The sequence below is a fragment of the Mustela lutreola genome, chromosome 5 (genome assembly GCF_030435805.1).
Source record: "Mustela lutreola isolate mMusLut2 chromosome 5, mMusLut2.pri, whole genome shotgun sequence".
Classification (NCBI taxonomy): domain Eukaryota; kingdom Metazoa; phylum Chordata; class Mammalia; order Carnivora; family Mustelidae; genus Mustela; species Mustela lutreola.
In genome coordinates this window covers 47,809,996-47,831,401 of record NC_081294.1, presented here as the reverse complement: position 1 = coordinate 47,831,401, position 21,406 = coordinate 47,809,996, and the positions used below count along the sequence as shown (strand labels likewise).

General features: G+C 40.9%; 1 protein-coding gene across 3 annotated transcripts in view; it reads right to left on the bottom strand.

Moving 5' to 3' along the window:
- SGCD (sarcoglycan delta) overlaps positions 1-21,406 on the bottom strand; it is a 576,749-nt gene that overhangs the window by 81,216 nt on the left and 474,127 nt on the right. For all 3 annotated transcript variants that reach the window (XM_059174137.1, XM_059174136.1, XM_059174135.1), the window contains exon 6: positions 15,711-15,783. In XM_059174137.1, coding sequence (XP_059030120.1) covers positions 15,711-15,783 — 73 coding nt within the window. The remainder of the gene's footprint in view (positions 1-15,710; positions 15,784-21,406) is intronic.

The window sequence follows — 21,406 nt, the reverse complement described above, 5'->3', positions numbered from 1 at the left end:
ATGCTGATCTTCTTGCCTGGGTCTTTAAGGTCTCCTCTTCCAGACAGTAAGCTCTCTATGAGGGCAAAGGCCATCATCTCCCTGGCACCTATGTCCAATGGACAGTAGGCATTTGAGTATTTGTAGAAGGAAAGATTTCATGTGCGTTATGTTTATTTAGATAGCCTAGCTAGAACCCTAGCCAGTGAAGTGCCCCATCCTGGCACCAAATGTCATCTCAAAAACTCCTGATGGGTTCAGGAGTGTCCTGAAATGACACTCTGAGCCTGCTTCCCACTGTCCTACTTTGTAGGCGGTGTCCCCAGATCTTAGCAAGTTTTTCTGCTGGAGCATGGGAGTGTTGGTGAACCAAAGGATCAGCCTTGCTCAAGGCAAGACACTTCAACGCTGTCTTAGTGCTGCTCCAGAGAACGCATGGAAACAGAATTTCAACTTGTGTGCTATTCATCCACTAGACCCCATTAGTAGTGTCTGGTCAGGTGATACCAGCCCTTTGATATTAACTGCTGAGGTTTGCTTTTCATAGCCACAGGGTATCTAACTATTATTACTCAAGAAATTAATCCAACTAGAAAAACCACAGCATCCACTCTAGCTTGCAGGTTCATCTGGCCCAGCAATGGGTTGCCTGTAAGAGGGAATGTGTTCAATGATAGTAACCTATGGTGATGAGATAAAAATCCACAGAAGCCACATGAAAAATAGGGACCCGTTCTGGCCTTCGGGGGAAGGAAACACTAGACCACAGAAGGGTGCAACTTAATGTTTAATGGAAAAGCAAAATCCTTATGAATATGTAAAAATAAAGGGACAAGCTCTAGGAGGATATAAAAAAAATCGATGTGAAAAACTAAGAAAGAAACCTTGTTAAGATTTCAGGTGTCATTTCATTCCCCTGCTGGGGTTAGGAGACAGCCACTGATCCCTGGTGGCATTCAACAACCAGGATGAAAGGTATCCAGATGAGGCTTCCTGTTTCTGGGATTTTCTGTTTGGTGAGTCCTCCAGGGAAGCTGATCCAAGCCTATGTCTCCTTTCTAGAAATGGCTGAAGAAGCTGGGAGGGGTAGTATTCTGGTCAGTATAGTGGGAGAGTTAGTGGATTTTTTTTTTTTTTTTTTTTTTTTTTTGAGAGAGGGTGTGCAAGTGCTTGCAGGGGGCGGGGGCCAGAGGGATTGGGAGGAAAAGAATCTCAGACTCCTGACTGAGCTCAGAGCCCTCTATGTGGAGGAGCTCCATCTCACGACCCCAAGATCATGACCTGAGTGGAAACCAAAGTCAGAAGCTTAACTGACTGAGCCCCCCAGATGCCCCAGGAGTTACTGGATTTTAAAAACACTTTGATATTTAAGCACTATATTTTTTTCCTTTTTAAAAAATGTTTCCGTCCCCCATCCCTCACCATACTGCAACTAGATTCAGAAAAATTTCGAGAGATATTTGGCGTCTGAGTGCTTAAAACATTCATCCCTTCATCCATAACCACAATGCTTACCACCTCATCATGCCTGTGTAGTGCAAAGTCTCGGTTTCCCTTTTCTTAGGAAAAAGTTTGCCTTTCTCACACCTTCACCTAAAAGGCAAGTGGTTTTGCTCTAAGAAAACTTCAAAAGTTGGGTTAAGGTTCACTATGAATATTGGTCAATTTGACTGCCTCACACTTTTATTGTTTTGATTACACTAACTTGAATAAAACAGGCTCTTAACCCACTGCTGACCATTGTCTATTGGAGGCAAAGCACAGAGCAAAATTAACCCCTCAGTGGGACAGATCTCTTGGCCATAATAAAGAATGGGTAATCATCTGCTGCTTCAACACCCAAGTCCCTGAAACTAACATCTGAGCCCTGCATTCCAGTTCATGGTTGAGGTTATTCACATATGTCTTGCTATTTGGTTCTCACAAGTCCTTCTGAGGTTAGTGCTACTCTTATCCCACTGTTCACGAATGAGGGAACTGAAATAGAGGTCTTAAAACTTTGTCCCAAGGCGTACCCTAGCAGGTGACAAAGCCAGGATCTAGGGTCCAGCAGTCAGGCTCTCAAGTTCTGGCCCTAAGCTTTACTGTGTACTCTTTCCCTCAGATTAATACCTCAAAATCCCAGTGAGCTCTGAGAAAGGAGAGGGTCTTTTCATTAAGCCAAACAGAGAGGTGGTGTATATTAACCCCTCAGTGTCCTCACATCTGTATGAGGGGGATGAGGCCAGGTGCTCCTGTCCCACTTTAAGGAGTTTTTGAAGGAGTATTTATGAAAATGCTTTGAAATTACAAGGCGTGGCAAGAATCTGAAGAATCTGAATTGTTCTTCAAACACCCAGACAACAAGGAAAAACAAAAAGGGATCAATCCATGTTGGTCTCAGACTCTGTCCTTCAAGGATATGTCCAAGGTCAGCTCACTGAGTATAGCTTTTAAAAGGAATTTAAATGTAATGAGAGTCCCGGGTAAAATCAGATCCATGAGCAGTACTTTGAAGCCTGAGTCTTCGAATCTCAATGTAAGAGCAGATGTGAAAGGTCTGCTTAAAATCTACTTAAAATCTTCCCTCCTGATGCATGACACACCTCTATAACAGTCTTGGTATGAGAGACCCTTCACCTTGAGTCTCTCAGTGGTGAGAAGCTCATGACTATCAAGGGAGATAATTCCCCACTTCAGAGAATTAGAAACTGCTTTCTTATGTTGTGTGATCTCACTTTGGGTTCTACTGCCCTCACTCCTTAGGCATTCTGGGTCATCGGAATAAGCAGCAAAATTCTCTTTTTGTAAGAATATCACAGCCTGCACAAAGAGAGGAAGACTGTGCCTTTACCTGTTCACTTAATTTAGTCACTGCTCAACTCAAGCTCTAGTACTGTTATGTGACAGGAGGCAAAACCTTCTATGCATCCTTCTCCATGGATGGATTTCAAGCTTCAAAACGAGCCACTGATGGACTGAAGCCATCGTAAATGGCTCCTCAAGTGCCGAGAGGGGGACGTGTCTAATCCATTATGGCTGCAGCCCACAAATGGTCCTCAACGTGCAGCCCAGTCATTTGCAGCAGTGGGTAATCAGATGCCTCCTGCTCTCCATTTTAATCCCACTTGTCAAGCACGTTTTCTATAGATATTGTCTCTCAAAGACTGAAGGGTGTTTTTTTTTATTTCCCAAAGAACTTTCCATGAGGACCACAGGGAGAACCATAGACTAATAGCCAGATGCACTGTGTTAAGAAGGGTGTCACCACGTTCCTTTAATCAGTACACAGTCAATATTCTCCATCATGAATAACTAATAAGTTTCTGAACTCCTTTCCTCAGATGTCATTGCAAAAATCTATCTGAGGAATGTCATCTGCACTTAATGAAGGGACAAGCATTATAATTAAGTTTTAAGCTATTTCTTCAGCATGAAGCTGCCACGAAGTGTGAAATGACTATAATTCACATTTTTGAGACCCTGAATTTATTAGTGTCTATGTTCTATTCAAGGTTAGGAGCATGGGGCTTGGATCGTCAAAGGATGCAAATTGCTCTGTGCTGGTTCTTCCGGAGTAAGTGTGCCTGAGCTCAGATGCCAGTCCAGGAAAATAATCATTCATGACTCAGGTTGTATTTTTTGGGGGAAAAAAAAAACCACCTCAAAGACCTGGAATCTCATTTCCCTTGGTGAACAGGAAGTGACGATGACGCATATAACTGGGTGAAAGGGGACTTGTGTTCCTCTGTGGATGACAATCACCCGCGGTTGAGAAGATAAGTAGGAACTGCAGGCTGAAGACTTCAAGTGAAGCACAGTGTTGCTGGACTGTGTCTATGATAAAACCCAGGGGTGAGAAAAGAATCTAAAGTTTTGAGCCTGCTTGTAAGAGAAAGAGGAATGAATTATGCTCTTTTGGAAATGACTTAGTATGGCTAGAAGAAAGAAAGGCATGGGATAATAAGAGGTTCCCGGAGACTTTGATGGCTCTCCTTGACAAACAAATGTCAAGGACACCATTACTCGTGTGTTTGGTGGCTGAACACATACTTTTGGAGAGAAGACATTTGTCATGATTCCCCTAGCCTGAACCTCTTTGTGGCTGTGGGCAAACGCACATGTGGGAGACATCTCAGCCGGTGAAATCCTGAGAGGAAGCGGAGGGGCTGTGTGTGTTTGTAACAGGTAGGCCATATGAGCTGGGGTGGGGTGAGGGGAGTGTGCCCCAAAGGGTTTCCTTAGGAAGTGCAGTTTAAGCTGAGAGTAAAAATATGATCATGTGGAAAGAGTCCAAAGAATGTTTCAAGACCAAGGAATAACAAGGCTCTAAGGAAAGGCTCCCGGCCCTCCCAATGAAACAAAGAAAAGGCAGAATAGCTGAAGCCTACAAATGGAGGAGAGAGGACTTCTCACTGGACTCAAAACACGGTCTACCTCTAATCCTCCCTGAAACGCTAATGCAATGACTGTAAAAGGACCCTCAAATGGCACAGACCTAGAAGGACCAAGGAAAAGAGAAGCAATAAAGGTAGAAGAAAGATGATGACCAAGTTTTGGAAGTTGAGAAGCAAACCCACAAGTAGTGATCTCATGAGCAGAGAACAGAGGGCTGAAGGCAGAGAGCCTTGGGTTTGGTGAAGACCAAGAGCCAGCTCAAGCTGCATAATCCCTGCCAGGTGCAGGAACAGAAAGCCAGTGCCTCTGTGGCTGGGAGAGTCTGGTGGAACTGCAATCAGAAGACGGGTTGAGGGCTCCACAGGAAACTGTCAGAGTCCTAGGCCATTTCTCCACTGTATAAATCCAGGTGACCAGGACACCCTTACTGTCATGGACTATTTAGTTTGTCCCTCCCTCCCCCCCATTCACATGTCAAAATCCTAATCCTTAATGTGATAGTAATAGGAAGTGGGGTCTTTGGGCCGTGATCAGGTGGAGCCCTCATGAATGAGATCAGTGCCATTATAAAACAGACCCCAGAGTTCCTCAGCTGCTTTTGCCATGTGCGCACACAGCAAGGAACCAGGAAGCAGACCCTCAACAGGAACCTGCCAGCACCTTTATCTTGGATTTCCCAGCCTCTAGAACTGTGAAAAAATAAATTTCTGTTGTTTATAAGCCATCTAGTCTATGATATTCTATTACAGCAGCCCAAACAGACTAGGACACTCACTAGGGAAGACTTGAATTCTGGGCTCTGTGAGACAAGAATAGTTAAGGCTGACAGTGCTGTCCTAAAAATAGGGAATGAAGTGAAAACCTACATATGGAAGGCGGAGACCTTGTAGGCTCACCCGGAACATATTGGCCCCCAGATTCATCCCCAGCAAGGGATTAGGACATGAATCAGTGTCCTGGGGAAACTGATCAGTCCAAGGGAAGAGGCATACATATTCTTATATCTGGGGTCACCCACCTAAAAATCTCAGCCTGACCATCCTACCTTGAAGCTCACCATCCAAAAGCCTCATTCATGCACACAAAACATGTCAAAAGATTCTTAGGGCTTTACTCTTAAAAACAGACATCTGAGAATCATCGGCCGCTTAAAAAATTCCCAGTCAAAAAGCCAGAGAGACCTGAATCATCATTTTAAAAAGCAAAGAACAGAAGAAATTTGAAATGATCACTAATATAATCACACAGTAAAGACTGGATAGTACATCTGTGAAATTAATGCAGAGTATTATAGAAGGAAATCACTACAGAATTAAGTATGTTTAGAAATTGAAACGTGGGAGCAGGAAGCACAAGTTCAATGGGAGGAAGGGCCAACAGAGAGGAGGAGAACAGAGAGAGAAACAAAAATGAGGGAAGGTTGGAAGTGGGATAACGGTGATGGGCGATGAAAAGCCAGGACATCACCCACGGCCACATCAACCCCTTGAAGGTGACTTGTGAGTGCTTTGTTTTTGAAATTTCATCTTCGAGCCAGTGGGAGCCACCAAAGGATAGCAAACTAGTGAGTGACATTTGGCCCAAACTGGCCCATAGTCCGTGGTCAGGAAATCCAGCGAGATTATAGAGTTGTCTCTGAGATCTAATGGCCTCGATCTCATTTATATTCTATTCTAATAAACCGTGGAAAATTCTGGAGTAAGAAGGAAAAAAAAAAGATATCCACTGGCTGATTTCTATCTTTCTTTTTTTTTTTTTTTCTTTTTTTATGATTCACTTCTAGTTCCCAACTTACTTCAGGTAAAAACTGTTGTCAGCTTGTTCCTTTCAACTCCCATTACTCTTTGTTTTGAAAAGGTTATAATTGGAATAAAACAAGGCTGGCTTCAAGCCAAAATCATGAAGGGTGTAATTAAGCAAGATTTTCTGTCTATGCACCCAGCAGGGCCATCCTACTGAGGGGGAAAAAAAAAACGGAGATTCAAAAGCAATTGTGTGTTTTTCAAGAATAAGAGAACAATCTACCCCACACACTTTACATAATAAATGGCAGCTGCTGACATTTTAATCAAGATAAAAACAGTAATAAAGTCACAGTGCTCCTTTTGAGGCAGAAGGTAGTCCAAACTCAGGAATTCTGGCAAACATACACACATGCCCATTCAGTTCTAAAAGACCGAGAGGTTAGCACTAAATATATTTATGATATCACGCCTGCCTTGACATGGGTAGAAGTCCAATTTTATATTCCCTCCCTCTGTTACGAGTTTATCTTTTGAATAATTTTTTTCACATTTTAACCCCTTCTGTTAAAAATTAACTTAAAGAGTATACTTTTAATTTTTAAATAAAAGCCACTTGCCCTTCAGAATGATAATGATGTGTCACTTTGCCTTTCTCGAGTTCAGATGAAAATGGGCCAGCCATTAAGGGACAATCACTTAGGCAGTGAGGTGCCTCACTGCACAAGGCTGATGACTTTGGCTTTCGGAGATAGTCTGGGAATCATTTGGAGAGGCATGTGAAATGTTTTGGCTGTTAAGGCATTTCCTCCAGTATTTTGTTGGTTTAGAAGATTACAAATCGAGGAATGCTTTTGGGGAGTGAATTAAGCATCGGGGCTGGACTATAGTTTCAATCAATGCTAGTTCAAGGCTTACAGAGACTAAATCACTAATAGCAGGTACCTGATGATGGATTCTGAAAGCATTTTTTTCTTCCCCTTTGATCAGACCCAATGGTCCCTACAAGACAGAGAGGGGAAGACTCAGGGCCTTTGAAGCCAGGCAGTCAGTTAAGATGTTGTGATTGGCATAATCTCCCGCATTGCAGGCCGTCCGATTTATAAATTGTGTTCCTCAGTGAGAGCAAATGGCATTTCTTTATTCTTACCTGACTTAATTTTTCTCTCCAACTTATCTTTACGGAGGGTTAGGAAACACTAAATTTATTATGGCATCCTCTGTGTGATTAAAACATTTTACCTTTCTCATGAGGATCAATAATTATCTCCTCCCTCTTTATGATAATGGACATGGGGGTTGAGGGTATTGGGACATCCTGGTGACAGGAACAAAGAAGGTTCAGATTCCAGGAGATGGGGTCCTGATTGGTATTAGGCTAGCAGCCCACACTTCTTAGCCCTCTGGGGGTGAATTCTGGTACTTCTTACTGTGCTCACTTAGCGCCCACTGAGCCAGGTCTGAATGGCCTTTGCGGGCCCTGAGGTCTGGGTATGTTTCCCATTGCACCCTTGGACTGGACTGTCCACTTTGGAGCCCTCAGTTCCACTGCAGAGAAGCTGCCCAGGAGCCTGCCAGCCTGTTACCGCCATCATTAGCGATCGGCACTGCTTACCGGGACACCATGTGGATTCTTCCCTGCACTGGCATGACCCCCAGGCCCCCAGGAACTGAAGGAGATTTGAGAGTGCTGACCCAGCCCCCCTTCCTCCCTAGCCACGTGACAGTCCACCCTATCCCTTATCCTCCTAAAGTCTCAAATGAAAATGCTCCATGACCCTTTGCTTCTGTCCTCGAAATCTAACTGGTTTCTTCCCTCTGTGACTCCGAGAATAAAGGTCATCAGGCTATATATTTCACCACGTGCTTTCCCTGCATTTCCTATCTTCTTCCTACAATTCAGCAGAGATCAGAAGAGATGGGTTTTTAACTTCCTCTCCCTGTCGGGGTAGGACTTGCTCTATATCCTAGAATCCTTGTCCTCCGGGATGTTCTCTTCCATTTATCCCTCCCTGGCTTCTCATGGCAGAATTCTACTGCACAGAGGCGATGCCTGTGAGACACCTAGGTTTGGTAGCTTTACGATTTACCACATTTGTAAAACACAAGCTTTTGTTTAAGAAGGCAAAGGCAAAGATGGAAATAACTTCCAATACCACACCCTCCCTTTCCTTTACCTCTTTTGTTTCTCCTGCACGCTGAGAGAGCTGTGGTGAAAAGGGCACCTAGAGAAAGGTGAAACTAAGGGGAAAAAAAGAACTATGTAGATCAATTCAGACTATGTATCGATGCTAATGAAACAAAGGGAAGGATGAACGGATGCTGAAACACAGGAGGCAGGGAAAGAGGGGAAAAGGGGAAAGAGGGACATATATATGGACTCACAGATCTTCAAAGATGGGCGAGGTGTCCTACTGTGAGTTTTCAAACAAGGCAAACTTAGAATCGGGGGGCTTCATTAAGCCTTCACCTGTGGCTTTCAGATATCTGTTTTTTTCTGGGCAGGCACTGCAGGATGACTGAGGAGTTGACAGAGTCACTAGTGTCTCTGACAAAAAGAAAATGGAGGCAACATGATGATACATCGTTACTGTTCAAGGAATGCCGATTATGGGCTGTCTTCCATCCTAAGGCTATGCCCTCTCTAATCTATTAAGTGAAATATCCTCATCCTTTCTTATAAAATGTTGTTAAAGGTAGATGGATGTATACAACAGCCTTCTGGTGTTGTCCTTCAAGGAGAAAGGACTGTTGGTCAACAAGGTCTCACAAACATTTTATTGGCTGTTGAAACTGAACACTCCGGGAACTCCTGGTTGAGGACCAGAGCCCCATGAAAATGGGTCGCTTGCTCCTCCTGGGAGCTGACATTTGTTGAACTAATGTCCACTAAGCTCTTCCCATGTTCTAGGCACTGTCTGAGGAGAGCTTAGGAGACTTGCCCAAGTTCACAAGGCAGACTGGCTTTGGGGCCAAACTCAACCCCAGCGCAGGACACTTTCAAAGCATGGCTCTTGATCAACATGGACACTGCATCGTGACTCTTCTATTTTGGAAGGCCCCTGAGACCTTGTGATATTATCGGACCACTACACATTTTCATCTCTCCTTTGAATAACTTCAACATTCACGCTCTGTGATCGAATAATTGTGAATCTCATACAAGCAAAATAGGTACCGAACATGTCTGCAAAGTGTTGCATGAGGAGAAAATTTAAAGATTTATTAAAGAAAATTTATTTAAGATTTAGTATTTATTTAATATTTATTTATATAATATATTATTATATATAATATATTGATTTGTTAATATTTAATAAATTTATAGCTTATTTAAGATTTATTTAAAGATTTATTAAAGAAAATTTAAAGATTTCTTTCTTTAATTGCCCCATATCCCATGCACCCATAGCTTTGGAGCACAATATACAGCCCCTCTCCCTCCTCCCCTCTCCCTGCATCTCTCTCAATCTCTCTATAGGCCTATAAACATAAAATACATATGTATGTGTATATATGTTTTAATGTATGTACATATGCATATGTACATATATATAAAATATGTGTATAGAATAAATATAGGTATTATATTTATATAATTCAAAAATCAGACTGCTTCTCCAAATTTGCTATTGTGACTTTTGAGGGGGACAAAGGAAGGGAGACGTATGACCAAATATTAATTGAACTGTGATGCTCTGACAGACTGTTCTGGTAGCTTCAATTCATAAATCACTGAGAATCAAATAAATATTTAGTTGGCTACAGCCATTCTAAGATAAATTTAAGGAAATAAATTCATTTTTGTCAACTTGGAAGTGCTGTCTAATCCCTGTTTTCCTGTGATATATACAGACTTTAAATCTCACACATTCCCAAAGGAGTTCAGATTAGTATCTATCCATTAAGAAAAAAATCCTACAGAATATGCACGTGCATACTGGGAGTACCAGATACATCTTTGAATCTTTCTTCTTTATTATTAAAACTCTGGTAATGTTGTAGGGGGGAAAAACCCAGAGGAACAAAGAAATGCCTTATTTATTTGAGGCTGCAGAATGGGTTTGATATTAGTGGCTGCTCTAGTTCTGAATGATGTTATGCACTGAATTTTGAAACTTCTAACAATCATTAAAGTCTTCTGTGATCATATCTGAAATCGCCTTCACATGATTTATTAAAGAACACAACTGTCATAAGGAAATTACAGAACCTCATTTTTGTAAATGACACGGTAATAATATTCATGGAAGCTGCAGAAATCTATTGGCCCATCTGTCCTTACCTTAAGTGGACCTAGGGAACCATGTTTTTTAAATTCTGAGACTCACTGTTTTTTCTTTCAACTTACAACTAAAATGTCCCTTCCTTCAGACAGCCTCACCTAACCCTCTCAGGTAGAATCCTGTGTGCCATTCCCAGTGTCTCCTCTGATTTTGCTCATCTATCTCTTCTACCACTTACCATATTACCTTGTATTTTGGGGTGACTTTCTATCTTACTCTCCTTAACTACAAATCAGTTGAGGACTTAGTTACTTATCTCTGTATTCCAAGTATTTAGCAGATGCCTTGATTCTTAATAAGTGTTAAAAAAAAAATACCTGGAAAACAATTCCCTGAGCTATGATGAAATGGAAATCAGGTCATCACCCTTGTCATAACTGTAGGCAGAGTAAGAGCACGTCCGCACATTAGCTGATGAAGAATTCTTTTATAAAGACCTTTTGGCTTCTTGCTCTTTTGTGGTTCCTTCCAAGCTTTTAGTGATATCTAGAGGAACAGAGTTGGCGATATGTGTTCAGTGGTCTATGTAACCGCCTCCCATTTTTTACATTTGCCCTGACATATGTCTGGGAAATAAGATTTCACAGTCTATTTCCTATTCTTGTAGGATCTGACTCTTACAGGGAAGCTTCACAGTTGAAAAGAATCCTTAGAGCAAGGTAGGCATTCAAAGGTAGCTTCTGTTCTTACAGAAAATACATATGCAAAACTAAATGGCCTATTTCCCATCTCAGATCACGCACAGCCTGAGATAAGGGATTTTTCCACTTGTCTTTATAATATACAGACACCAAGAAAAAGAAATAATGAACAAGCGAACACCTAATATATTCAGACTGCAAATTTCAGATCATGAATTAAAATCCAGTTTCCATTCCAAGTTAGTTTTTCTGATTTCAAGAGATAGGCATACTGCCTGATAGATATTTTCAGTAGAGTCTTGAATCTGGAGCAACATGCCATTATTTCAGAATTGTCCTGCAGGGGCAAACTCAACAAACTGCCAGAGCTGGATGTTGGGTTCAGACCTCGCTAAGGCTCATTATTTGTCTGGAGAGAAGCAACCCTCTTTTGTGATTTTCAACTCAACCCTGGATTATTTACAAACATCTCAAGCAAACACAGTAAATACAGTAACTATAGTAACTCCGAAAAGGATAGCAGTGAACCAAACGCTTAAACTCTAGCAGAGAGGAAGCTACCACTCTTTGAGCTGAGGGTTGAGATCTTCTAAGAAGATGTGCGGGAGGCCTGAAATTTGCTTCTAACAAATTTACATTATCAAGCAAACAATGAAACAACAACAACAAAAGTAAATCAGAGAACAAACAAAAAGACCTTCAAAAGCCAAAAGAGACGTTGGAAGAAACAAGTTATCCCAACAGAGAAGATCTCTAAAGAAGATGGAATTTTCCCATGTTTGATATTTTGGGTAAGGGAAGGACACACATGGATTTAATTTTTGCTTGTTCACTGCAGAAGATGGTTTATGTATAAATAACCTATAGTCTTTTAACTCAATTTGCTTCCCATTGACAAGAAAGACCAAGAAAATCTGGGTAGAGAACATGATTTAAAACACAAAACAAAACAAAACACCTCTCATTAAAAACATTCCAACTTAACTGCAGTGGGAGTTTTCAAGATCCATTCATTCATGCCTCAACATATAACTTTTCTGGTAAACTCTTTTTCTACATATTTTCTGGATCTGTAAGGCTTTCAGGTGATTGCATCCTTTTAAGCAATTTTACATAAAATATTATGGGGCTACAATGTTAATTTTTTAGTTTTGATATATACACCAGGGGTATGTAAAATGTTACCATCAGAAATACTAGGTAAAGGGTATAGAGGAATAATCTCTATGATTATTGCAATTCTTCTTTTAATCTAAAATTATTTTAAAATAAAAGGTAAAATAATGGGAGCCTAAATAAAGTTTGGAGGCAAAACGGACGTGACTTTGTACAGACATCAGTGTTCCTGGATTAGCTCAAGGCTATGGAGTCTGCTTGCTGTAGGTATCTGCCCCAGCTCTGTCCTCCTTCACCTCTGTTGTGCTGCTCCTGATGAGGGAACCACTTCTGCTTCACCTACACAGTGCTACCTGCTGGCATAAACCCAGGGATCTCCCTCAGATTGTTCTACTTTCCTACGACTAGAAGGCACACCAGCACAAACGAGCTGGATCACGACAACTGATCCAACTGTAAAGCCAGAGGCCAGAAAATGTTCATTACCTATTTATCAGTATCCAAGGTCAGTACCATTCAATAGCACAGAGTAAAATGGGGCACCATTTGCTGACAAATGTGAAACATCCACAGACGCACTGGTCTGGGCTACTGTATGTACTACATTGGATTACTTTATAGTTGGTCACACATTCTTCCACAAGAGCGCCATTAAAATAAAATAAAATAAATCTAAGGACGAAGGGGCTAATTATCACATTCTAGATCCTGACTCACTTCAGGCTATCAACCCTCAACACAATTTGAGTAGGGGCAAAGAATTGCCCCCAGTTGTAGAATTCCATATTATAGTGTTTTTATGTTTCCTGTAAGAACATTTTATTTCTAGTCTCTATAGAATATGCCTACAACTTTAGAATAAACATTGGAAATGCAGCAACTACCAGAAGTCCTTATTTATTGCACTTAGGAGATTCACTTGTAATTTTGGAGATTCACTTGTTTCTAAGGCAAGTTTCCAGGGTTTTCCATAGGGTCTACAGATGACCGTAAGTACAGCTATTACGCTATTTGAGCATATCATCTGTTCTCAATTTTTCACAATAGCGATCTCTAAAATGGGCTGATGCTTGGAGAGTTGTATTTTTGTTTGTTCAATGTGAGTTTGGTTTGTTTTTATCCAAAGAAAATTTAGTTTTCCATTTAAAGCAAAGTTAGCTTAAATTCTTGACCCTTAAATTTTCCTTGTCTTCCATGGTAGGCAATGGTAAGCTCTCCGTGGTAATGCAGAGCTTATTCCCAGGGCGTGGGAGGGGGTGGGCCCTGTATTATATTTAGAGGTCAGTTTCTTTTATTTTTTATTTATTATTATTTTTTAAATTTATTTAAAAAATATTTTATGTATTTGAGAGACATAAAGACAGAGAGAGTGCAGAGGGAGGAGCAGAGGGAGAGGGAAAGCAGACTCCCTGCTGAGCGTGGAGCCAGACATGAGGCTTGAACTCACAACTCCGTGATGGGGACCTGAGTCCAAATCAAGCATCTGATGCTTAACCGACTGAGCTACCCAGGCACCCCTAGGTCAGTTTCTTTTAGACAGCATTTTTCTTTGGACTGATCAGCACTAATTACTAACTAGTTGTGTTAAAAAGAACTCTGCTTCTAAGGAGGTCTGTGAAAAGGAAGGGAACCAGCCCACATATTAGCTTGTTTCAAAAGGGCTCTCACATCACACACGAGGATTCACTGAATTCTCAGAGAACAAGATCGCTCTCTGAGTCCTAAAATACAGGACTCAGAAATCTACTCCTTGGGTAGATTTGCTGAAAAGATTCCACCTTTAGTACTTAATATGAACCACAGGAGCTGGCTAGCGGAGAGTCAAGGTAACTTCTGGCAGGCAGCAGCACAGAGATGGAAGCAATGATTCTAGGGAAAAGTAAAGCCTTGCAAGGTGGTGTATACTGTGAAAAATACAGCCTACTGTATATGAGATTTTGATAAGAGAATGTTCTCTTTCTCCACCAATTATCCTCTTCCTCTGGACCAGTGTATTTCCCTATATTTGTAAAGCCTCACAGGCTTTGCAAGAATGCTAGGGGCTTCATCACGAGGTGATAAGATTCTCCATGTACGGAGGATGTGCTTCTGTTTAGGGAAACACAAACTCCAACATGGCTGTTGCTGTTTTAGTAAACCACAGATCACAGGGCTGTGTCGAAGAAGAGTAGACAAGGATCATATAATCCAAACACATTTGCTAATGTTTGATGTCTACCATTAAATATGCAATGTTATTTATGATGATTTATGATGGGTTTTATTTAAAAGAACTACAAGAAATGAAGAAACCCAGTATTCGCTGAATTCTTCATGACTATAAGCGAGGCAGAGAAATTGAAGGGACTCTGCTTCAGAATGGGTCCGTCTCTGCTGTTTTTCTGCCAGGCCCTGTTTCTGAATAAGCCAAAGAGGAAATGTTCTCCCTTCAAGGGGGAAGCCAGAAAGTTCATCATTCTCTGAGTTTTGTCCTAGGTTCCTAACATCTAAGAAAAGCTGGATCCGAAACATGTCCCAGGACATTAGCTTCCAACAAACCTTGGCCAACGATGGCATCAACACTGTCTACCTTCAGTGATGTGTGGAATGACACCTGTTGTTCACCTGGATGCTTGCCATTGATCAAACCCTACTCTGAAGCCTGTAACCCCAAGTGACAATGGGACTCCTTTGCCTTTCCTTTCTGAGTCTCCAAGACACTCCATTCCGTCAGTTACTTTCTGTCTGTCAATCATGCTATTCAATAAATTCTGCTTTCACTCTCCCGGCTCTCACTTGATTTCAATCTTGCACAAAGCCAAGGACCCTCTTAGCTGGTCTTGCAGGTGCCCCCTCTGGCTCTCAGCCTGCCCGAATCACAAGTATAAAGCAAAAAATATAGCTATATTTGGATCAATGTACCATTTTTTTAATGTGTTTCTTTTTTGAGCCAGGGATGGTCCTTTAGTGGCTGGAATGGTTTGGGGGTCATATCTTTAACTCTGTTTGTCTGTATGTATCTATAGTTCTTTTTTGTTTTCTTTAGTTGTTGGTGCTAAGTACATAGCATTTCAGTGCCTTTTTTGCTAAAGGCAGCACAATTGTGGATATTTGAATATTAACACAGTACATGAAATATTCACAGAAAGTAGTTCTAGTACCATAATGACCCAAGTGGCAGAGAGCTTATTACACATAAACAAAATTCCATCCAGTGTTTAGAGTTCAGTTTTTTTTTTTAGGTACGATTTTTGTTTGGGCTGATCAGCACCAATTACTGACTAGTTGTGTAACTGGTTAGGTTCTGGGTACCACAAAACACAGCAGGAAACAAATACCATGAATGAATCAATCCCCAATCTCATGATTACAAGGCTGGCAACCTCCTCCTCCAAACCCTCAATCTTAAGTGTTCCAAGAGAATTTTCTCTTGGAGGTAGCTTATCTTTACATCCTTTCTAATCTCTCCCAAATCAGTATATTCATGTTATGACGCTGTTAAATTACAAATGCTCAAAATGGGCCATCAGCCAGTTGCCTAGACAAAGGAAATAGCCACTAATCAATGCAAACCATAGTCAGAAGTTTACCTTAGTTCCTTGAAGGGGTCTGCCCTGACATTAGGTGTCTCTATAGATTTAGGGAACACTGTGCCCTCGGCTCCTGTAAACAAAAGAAAAAAGCAAACAGAGGTTGGAGACTTTGGACATGTCACCTGGGGGCACAATCAGCACAGGGAATGGAGCTAAGCGGAGGGTGGATCCTTCACACGACTCAAAGCACACATTTTGCCCTTGGCTTTCGCTCCCCTGATAGGGCAGCCCTGAATCAACTCCTGCAAACGGGCTTTGAAAAAATAAGGAACTTCTTTTGAAAGTGTTCTTGCTGAGATCAGAGTGAGGCCAGGAGGCAAATACCATGTTGACTTTAAAAAAAAAAAAGATGCCTAAATAATGGCATCTTTACTACCACCTAACTCTAGCCTCTCATTGACTATTAACAGTCCCCCAACTGGAAATGTTTTGAGAAGCAGCCCCTGAAGCCCCCTGACTGCAGTGCAGGGCACAAATCACAGCCCACATCTAGTGTCTCGGCAGCGGGGAGATGGTGGAAAACACCCTATCACTGCCCGGTCTCCATCTAATGATGCCTAGGAAACAAGTGTCAGGAAACAAGGAAAAAGAGATAAAATTCTGTGCTATTATATTGAAAAGTTAAACAAAACAGAACACTATGAGAGACCGTTGGACGTTCACTGCTTTTTACACTTTGAGAATTATTTCACATTGATCCCCGACCCATTCTAGACATTTAGCTCTTGACTTTGCAATAAGCTTTTATCTTTAGAGCTTGTCATCACCAGCTGAAACTTCTCAGCCATAAAGATGGTGATTATCTGATTTGTCTGCTCCCAGACTGCTTTCAAATCATTTAAGCCTCAGTTTATCACAGACAATTGCAGTGGATATTAGTTTTTCAATTAAACTTAGCCAAGCGGTATCCTGCTCTTTGAAGGAAAGGTGTTTATTTTTATACCTTTTTTGGTGTAGTTCTTTGATGCCACAGAAAGGGGCAGAACAACATCTTGTATTCGTGTGAGAATTTCTAGAATCCTCTTGCATTGTTAGGTCTAGAAATCCTCCATTAACCACGGTTATTCCAAATCCAGATTTATCCTAGCACACTGATGAGTCTAGCTGAATGAACTTGTGTAGCAATTATAAAAGTATTTCATCTTTTTTAAAAAAGTATTTAATCTCTTTGATATGAGTAACAGACTACTGCAAATAAAATCAGAAAATAATGCCTTGACTTGACATTATGTATGGTCATTTAAAAGAATATCCTGGCGAATGATAACTATTAATTGAAGCTAACATTTTGAGTGATACCATCACACACACTTCATATGTAGTAGCTCAGTTCTCCCCTGCAACAACGCTACAGACAGTTGCGGTAGGCAGAGAGGCATTTCGTATGTGAACATTTAAGATCTTTTCCTGCCTGTAGACACTTTCACCTTTTAAGACCCCAAACCACATCATGTCAAATAGATCAAAATGTATCCCTAGTCTCCATTATATACAGCTTTGATGTAAATTTCATAAGAATGTTGTTTTATTATGCATATATTTATTATTTTACTCTTGCGATTTAAATTTTATTGTGTTCTTTATAAATGTGGTGGCAAATTTTATGTGTCAACCTGCCCAGATATCGGGCTAGCCATGATTTCTGGGTGTGTCTGTGAGGGTGTTTCCAGATGAGAGGGGCATGTGATAAAATGGGTGCAGCAGAGCCCTTGGCCTTCCCCAGCCCTTGGCCAATCCCACTGAGGGCCTCAACAGCACAAAAAGGGGAGGAAGGAGGATTAGGGCCTTCCTGCTTAACTGATTGAGCTGGGATGTCAATCTTCCCCTGCCTTCACCACCCCTTGTTCTCAAGCCTGGAGACCCCAAATAGAATCTACACCACTGACTCCACTGGTTCTTAGTGAGCCTTGGGACTCACTCTGAATTATGCCACCAGCCTCCCTGAGTCTCTGTCTTACACACAGCAGGTCGCGAGGTTTCTTAGCTTTTATAATGACATGAGCCAAGTTCTTATAACGGATCTCTTCCTACATGTACATCCATATTGGTTCTGGTTTTCTGAAGAACCCTATCTAATATAAAAACTGAGTAAGATTGGGGTGGATTATAGACTATAATGTAACTTTTGTTACCCATATACTAAATCTGGTTTTGCAGAACATACATTCCACGTCTCCAACATTTTTGTGACCCTTTGAGGAGCACTGGGACCAAAGGTTCTGTGGAGGATGCCTCATGAGTCAAAAAGGCTGGCAGAAGTGACAGGACCATGAGTAACACATTGGGAGGTGGCTCTAAAGTGTCTGTGACCCAAGGGCACGGCCTCAGCCACTACCTCTCAGTACCATCTCAAATCTGTTACTAAACAGCTCCCATCTGTGACTACTGCAGTCAACGGGGGCTTCTTCTGAGATCCCTGCCCTTTCAATTTCTTAGAAATGCTTATTCTTAGCCTTTGGAACCTGTTTTTTGGGTTTGAGGGCTTTTGTTTTGTTTTCATTTTTCTTTTTGTTTATTTGTTTTAATGATTAAAAGAAACACACACCTGATTAAGGCTAGGGCAGCTATTTCTGTTTATATACATTGTATACACTTTTTAGTCCCAGCTCATATCTCCCCCTTCTCTACTAAGAATTCTATGAAAAGTGCAAGAGAAATAGCATTGCCTCTTTTGAAATCAGTCTTAACTGTGTGACTTACCCATATGGCAAGTAATACTGCTCATAGACACCCTTCAGTATTTGAACTGGTATTAAAATGTTGTGAAGCTTTATGTTTCACTGATACCTCATGCACCCTCCTATCATTTTATAAGGCTTCTGAAGCCAAATAATACCTATTTCCCAACTTTAGACTATGCAAATATGTACACATATAATGATATATATTGCATTTATTCAGTCCAATTATTCAAAAATGAGGAATGACATTTTCTTACGTAAAATGGACCTCAAAGGCCTGTACCATTTTCTTTATTCCACCCACATTTGGTGCTAAGCCTGTTCCTCTATTTGTCAGATACACTGATAACACCTCACTTGCTACATAACATCTGACCACACTTGCTACTTAACATCTGTCCAGACTAGCTCAAGAAGGAACTACTCTGTTGCAGCTAGCTCGGCCACCCTTTTAGAACAATTCCAAGGGTAAAAAAGGTTACATAAATGCAACACATTACAGGTGCTCACTGTGTTTTCCCAAGGATCATGTTCTCCTTTGAACACCTGAACTTGGGTCCTCAGCTTTCTCAGATAGAAAATCCTATTTGCCTGGTGTCTTAGAGGAGTGTGTCTTGTTCTCTGTCCTATCTCCATTTCCTAGCACAGCACAGGTTCTCAAAAAATATCTGTAACACAGCTACAACACCTATGTGGCACTGAGCACATACTACCTGGGATTTTTATTACCTTACAGACATTCATCCCATCTCTTCAATAAGATCTTAAGCTCTTTGTGAACAGGGGCAAGGCCATATACAAAATAAAGACAGATTCAATTTTAGGTTCTGAAGATTTCGACTAGACTTATTTCTAGTTGGTTCTACCAATTCTATGGGAGTACTAATTTACTGTTATAAAACTCATAGTGTATCACATGACATGTTTAATGAATATCCAAAATCCAACCTATGTTAACAGTACCTCTTAAAATAAAAGAACTATTTAATAAAAGAATATCATTTGGGCTAAATACAAGCATCTCTTTAAAGCAAAATGAGATCAAGGCTTGTAGTATCTTTGCCAGACTAGGAAAACTACCTCTCCTACAACACAAGTGGGGCTAAAAAAACATGGGGCTTTTGGTTACACGGCCAGTGAGTGCTGGAGCTGAGATTCACATGCAGGCATCTGACTCTAGGACCCACTTGTAGCCATCATGCCCTCGTGCCTTGTTTTCTGAATGTCTGGACAGTGTGGTATCCACAAAATGGCAAGCCAGACCCAAATCCCAAGGATCTGGGCTCTCACAGTTAGAGGACGTAGGTAATCGACAGGCTCTGGACATGTGATGAAAGTGAAGGGCAAGACAGTTAGGCTCCCTTACTTACTTCCCACCATCCACCCGATGCCCTCTGAATTTGTGATTTTTTTTTTTTTTTTTTTTTTTTTTTGTGACGGGGCCCACATGGGGGACCCATACTGGAAAACTGGCTCAGAGATATGACTTCTCAAGGGAATGTACCACAATTTCTCATAATCCAAGTGTCCTTGGGCATGAAACCCAATCTCTAAGATGCTCAGATTCCTTCTCTGAGAATAAGGGATATTAATAGTAACTTTATCTCCTCGGGGTCTTCGGAGAGTGAATGAGATCTCTGGCATATAGCAATCAGCAGATGATAGTCAATAAAATACTTCTAGCACACTAAAATATTTATGAATCCTATTCTTCCCTCCTCTTACCCAGGTCTTTTATGACTCTTAAAAAATAACATTTTAAAATCACTTACTATGAACTAGAGACTATTGAAACTGTTTTAATGTGATCATCAGAATAACCCTATGAGGTGGGGACAATGAGTCTCTGTTGTTATAGATGTGGAATCTAAGACTCAGGGAAGTCAGGAAATTTCCTGATCGTTGAGCAGTGAAGAGGGAGAGTCTGAATTTGGACTCTCTTTGTTATAGAACCAATGCCTGTGACCACTACTCAGACCATCTTTTTCAGCAAGATCATATCACTCTCTACTTGCTCATCTTTTTATGAGATACAAACAAATGTCATTGTATATACCCTCAAATAACGCTTGCCAAATCTCCCATCCCCTCTCTTCTACAAACAATTCACATGTGCAATGAGAGGGGCTATAAATACTTTCACAAAGACCATTTCTGTCCAAGTCCTACCAGGCTTCTGATTTTCACACCATTTTTCACTTTCCCCAAAGCTGTAGAGTGGACAAACATTCATCAGGGTGAATTCTCCCATCCTATCCCCTATCCATTCTAAGATAAATTATTCTCAGTTCTATTATTTCAAAAGGTTTCTATTAAAGCCATACCTACTGATTCCTTCTTTTGACACAATATAATTTACTGGCAATAAATGTTCATAAACAGTTTGAGTGAAAAATCCATAAAGCCATTTCAGCTTTATTTTAAGTTCCATTAATGTCCCTCAAAAATGATTTCGTCAATGTGTTTCCATTAGCTGGTTCTCTGCCCAATAACTTAATTCCACACAATCAATTAGGAACTTATAAAGCATGTGACAGGATCTATCTAAAGTGTTTTGAATCACCATAAAGATCAGCTCAATGGCTTTTATTTTTCCCCTTGTAGTACAGATAGGGGGTAAGTCTGTCAAAAAAATCTCAAATGCACTCCATTGCCATAGTAACAAAAAGTCAGCTTCTCTCAGTAAAGTATACTCAACTTTGGTGACTTCCCCCTCAAAGTGTCCTGGATGTGAAGAGACCTGAAATCCAGTCCTAGCTCTGTGATCTCATGCAAATCAGAATTCTTCTCTAAACTTTAACTTCCTCAGCTGTAAAATAAGAGACAGGATGAGAAGTATCAGGGCTAAACTGTTCTTCCCTCCACTCGAAAATTTCATCAGGTAACAATCTAATCTAAACAGATGACTGTCTTGAGCCACCTCCACTTCCTACCAGGAAAAAAGAGCAACCCTGAAATATATATTAAAAAAAAAATCCTAAAAATTTTCTCAGTGTTTAAGGAGGAAACAAA